Source organism: Populus euphratica, unplaced genomic scaffold (genome assembly GCF_000495115.2).
Source record: "Populus euphratica unplaced genomic scaffold, PopEup_1.0 scaffold25.1, whole genome shotgun sequence".
In the NCBI taxonomy this organism is placed as follows: domain Eukaryota; kingdom Viridiplantae; phylum Streptophyta; class Magnoliopsida; order Malpighiales; family Salicaceae; genus Populus; species Populus euphratica.
The window spans coordinates 3550606-3554728 of record NW_011499851.1 but is presented as its reverse complement, the minus strand read 5'-3'; the positions used below and the strand labels follow the sequence as shown (position 1 = coordinate 3554728).

Here is a 4123-nt window from a genome sequence, read left to right as displayed (position 1 = left end):
TTTCATCTTTTAACATTAGGTTGATTGGGAATTAGGTTTCATGATTTATTTTAGTATGTTTTCTATAAGGTTTATTTCGGTCCCTTGAATTGAGTCATAGGTTTGGCGGGTTAACCCAATTTACTTGAGTTTTTATCTTTTTTAATTATTTTTTTCAATTTCATCCCGTAACATTAAGTTGATTAAGAATTAGATTTCATGATTTATTTTGGTTTGTTTTCTATGATATTATCATAATCTTATATTTTGAGTCACATGTTTTGCTAGTTAACTCGAGTAGACTCAGATCGTTTTATTGTATCATGTTTTTAGATTAATTTTTTTTTTCAATTTTATGCTTTAGCAATGAGTTTTTTGAAAATTGAGCTTCATAATTTATTTTAATTTTTTTCTATAGGGTTATCACAGTTTCATGACCTTGATTATAAGTTTGGCATGTTAACTCAGATTATTTTTTCCATTTATTTTCTTTGAGGTTGTCTTGGTTTCATAACCCAGGTTATTAGTTTAGCAAATTAATTCATGTCAATTTTTTTTAATTTTATTCTTCAACGTTACTATATTGATTGAAAATTAAACTTCATATTTTTTTTATTTTTTATATAGAATTATCATGGTCACATGATTCAGATTAATTTCTATATAATTTATATTTTTTTGTTCTAGAAAAACATTAGAAATGTTTGAATTTTTTTTTTTGAAAAGTTTAAAAAAATTTAATTTGACCCTCTAGTATATCCTGTTGCAAGAAATGTAGAAAAGGGACTGACCAAACTTTTCAGATGAAATAGCATATTGCATATAGAGATCACAGTCAAATACTAAAAATTGGAGTTGCTAGAGGCTAAAAAAGAAGAGTCTAATTAGGGATTTTATCTGTAAAACTTGTAAACTTGTAAGTAAATTAATCCTATAAACTGACAAGGAAGAGAGAGCTGAAACTTTGACTTAAGGGACCTTTACGAAGACAACCTTTTGTTCTTTGAGGTGGTGGGGTGGCTCCCAAGGCACAAGGACACGACAGCCAACATAGATTATCTTAATCATCAAGTTCTTAATGCTACAATTTCTGCTTAGTTGAGATCATTTTAACTGCTCCCTTTGAAAAATCATGATGCAGACAAGAACTTACATGTAACTTCTTTGATTTATTTTGCATAAACTGCGGATTCACATGTGCTTATGTAGCCAATATAATTAAGGTTTAATATTGATGATAGCTCTTCAAATTCAAATATTTGATATTATCTAGGATATTAGAATCCTGTGTAATAAGCAAAACCACTGCATTATTTCATTGTTATTAAACCCAATCTAATTTAGTAGGTCAATTTAATGACTCAACCCAATCTAGAATGATTTTATTAATATAGTTAAAACCTGGTTTAACTCAAAAAAATAATATAAAATATATTGTTTTAAATTAATTTACATCAACTCGCCTAATCTATAACCTATGTTTTGTGCTAAGCTAAGTTTAAGAACTTGGTAGTGGGGTAAGAAAAGGGGAAAACTAAGATGAATTATATACTTGCAAGAGATGCTTAATTCAATCACTTAAAATCATTTTTTTTTAATTTTAATTCTTATTTGTTTGACATTCCCATATGTTTCCTTCCATTAAGATATTGTTTTGACATAATGAATGCAATAATGTTGCCCAGCTCAAGTAGCTATAATAGAGTGCCAATTTTCTTGTAGACAGTCTAGTGAGCTAGCTACTTGGCTTGCACGTGATTTTTTAAAAAATATTTAAGTTTAGCATTATCTTGTGCTTAACAAAGTGGCATTGCTTGCATTTACCTGGTGTAATGTTTACCTCAAAAATACCTTTTTAGTAAAACAATTAGATGTCAAATGAGATGATAGTTTTTCCCTCCTCAAATAAAAATCCATCAAAATTTAATCATATATTTTAGTGCCATGATCTCCCCTCTCCACTTCCTTCGCAGAGAATTAATATCAACATCTGCCACTCTCGGGTGTGCATTGTTTATGGACGACACTAGCGTGGTATTTAATCTTCTTCAGGCTCATAATTTTCGATTTTGATTAATTATAAAAGTGATTCATTAAGCAGAAATAATGTAAATTTAGTAGCAATAGGAATTATAAACCTGCAATTATTCAATTTTTTAAAAGTATTCTAGAATTTTTTAATATCTCACAATATTGTTGTAAAACTTGACTCGAAAATTGATTACAGGTTGAGCGGATTGATCTAATCTTTGAGCCGGATTTCAACATGGGTCCACAAAAGTTGTAGTTTCCAACCACAAGAGTTGAAGGGCAAACTACACCTATCCTGTCCTCCCCTTTTGGTAACTAAGTTAGACTAGAGAATCTTCATGTTCTAGCTACTAAAAATTAAAAAGAGGGAAGGTTTTAAATGTAGGTGGAAAGGAGGGCATGGTCTTCCAAAGAATGACATCCACAGTGTCCCTTTCCTTCTCTTCATGCCCAAATCGGAGGTCTTTAAAAGGCATCATCCCCTACCAGCTCACTCACTACAACACAAAATCTGAACTCTCACTTCTCCTCCCAACTTTATTCACTCACCCTTCTACCCTATAGCCTTCTCCTTCACATCATTGTCTCCTCTCTTCCCGTTCCTTGAGTAGGCTCTGATCACTAATTGTAGCAATGTCCACATCCAAAACCTTCGATAAACCCTTGGAAGGATATGACACCCTTAACATCCATGCAGGCTTTGCTCTCCTTCAGAGAAACACGACCCCGCCTCAAACTGGTGAGAGGAGAGGCAGAAGAAAGCAAGCAGAACCAGGAAGGTTTCTTGGAGTTAGGAGGAGACCTTGGGGCAGATATGCTGCTGAGATTAGAGACCCGACGACAAAAGAAAGGCACTGGCTTGGCACTTTTGATACTGCCCATGAAGCAGCTCTAGCTTATGATAGGGCTGCCCTTTCCATGAAGGGCACCCAAGCAAGAACCAACTTCAATTACTCTGATAACACAACCCTTCACTCACTTCTTACTCCATTTGACATTCAAGCCTTCTTGCCACAATCACAGTTCCTCACTAACACTCAGATTAAACAGCCAACCAATCAGAGCAGTCCTGTTAAGCTTGAAACTTGTCAGAATATGATCCCAAACCAATCAAGTAGCGATACATACGCTGAATCTTCTGATGGATCAGCTCATGAAACTAACAGTTTCTTTTTCTCGAATGAAGATTCTAACTCGGGTTACTTGGGCTGCATTGTTCCTGATAACTGCTTGAGGCCACCACCCTCAAGCCCCTCTAGTAAAACCACCAAATCCAATGCTTCAAATGATCAATACTCTTGCTCCATGGCCACAACTTCCCTTGAAGATCATTCCCAATGTAACAAGTATGCCCCTCCTCTCGAAATCACAAATGTGCCAACCAAGGCATATACTCCTGATAACTTTCCTGGTTTTGATGAGCTCAACCCTGGATTTTGGGGGGACCAACTGTCATGGGATGGCAATTCCGGTGACCTCTCAGCAATGATGAACAACCCATTAATGGTGGAAAATGTATGCATGGATACCTTGTATAGCATCGACAATCCTCCTACTTATGGCTTAACGCCCCAAGCTACGTCTTCAGTGTCTAGCTCTTCGTTATCATATCCAGCTTATGGCGATGCAGTTAACTTTGGATATTCACTCTTTTGAGCACTGCTAATTAAGCTGCATGCACGTATCAAGAATTCTACAAGTCATGATATCTGTGTTTTTCATTACCTGCAAATCCTTTTACTGTAATTACCCTAAATGTTTTCACATTCGAGCAAGAAAGAGATTTGGAATGTCCATCCTGTTCCTCTTAATTACCACTTTTAATCCAATGTTGTTTAATTAAAAGTCTTAATTAATCTAGTTAGCTAATTATTAATTCTATTTTATGGTGCAAAAAGCGGGACTATAGAGCCTGAAAACCTGGACTATAGCAGCTCTCTCCCTTGCTTTTGTAGGGATTTAATGAATAGCATGACCAAACACCTTTTGGTGCTTCATTATTAAGTGCAAATACTGAGTGCCTGATGCCTGCCATCGCGGCTCTTTGCCTAATCTTTTTTAGACAGTACTAAGATCACATGCCATGGATTAGTGCATGCGAGCACAACAAATT

The 4123-nt window shown here is 35.0% G+C and overlaps 1 protein-coding gene across 1 annotated transcript; it reads left to right on the top strand.

Moving 5' to 3' along the window:
* The first annotated feature begins 2527 nt into the window (after positions 1 to 2527).
* On the top strand, positions 2528 to 3845 carry LOC105121658 (ethylene-responsive transcription factor ERF086). Its single transcript, XM_011020389.1, has one exon. The coding sequence runs from the start codon at positions 2644 to 2646 to the stop codon at positions 3664 to 3666; it is 1023 nt and encodes a 340-aa protein (XP_011018691.1). The 5' UTR covers positions 2528 to 2643; the 3' UTR covers positions 3667 to 3845.
* Positions 3846 to 4123: the final 278 nt, after the last annotated feature.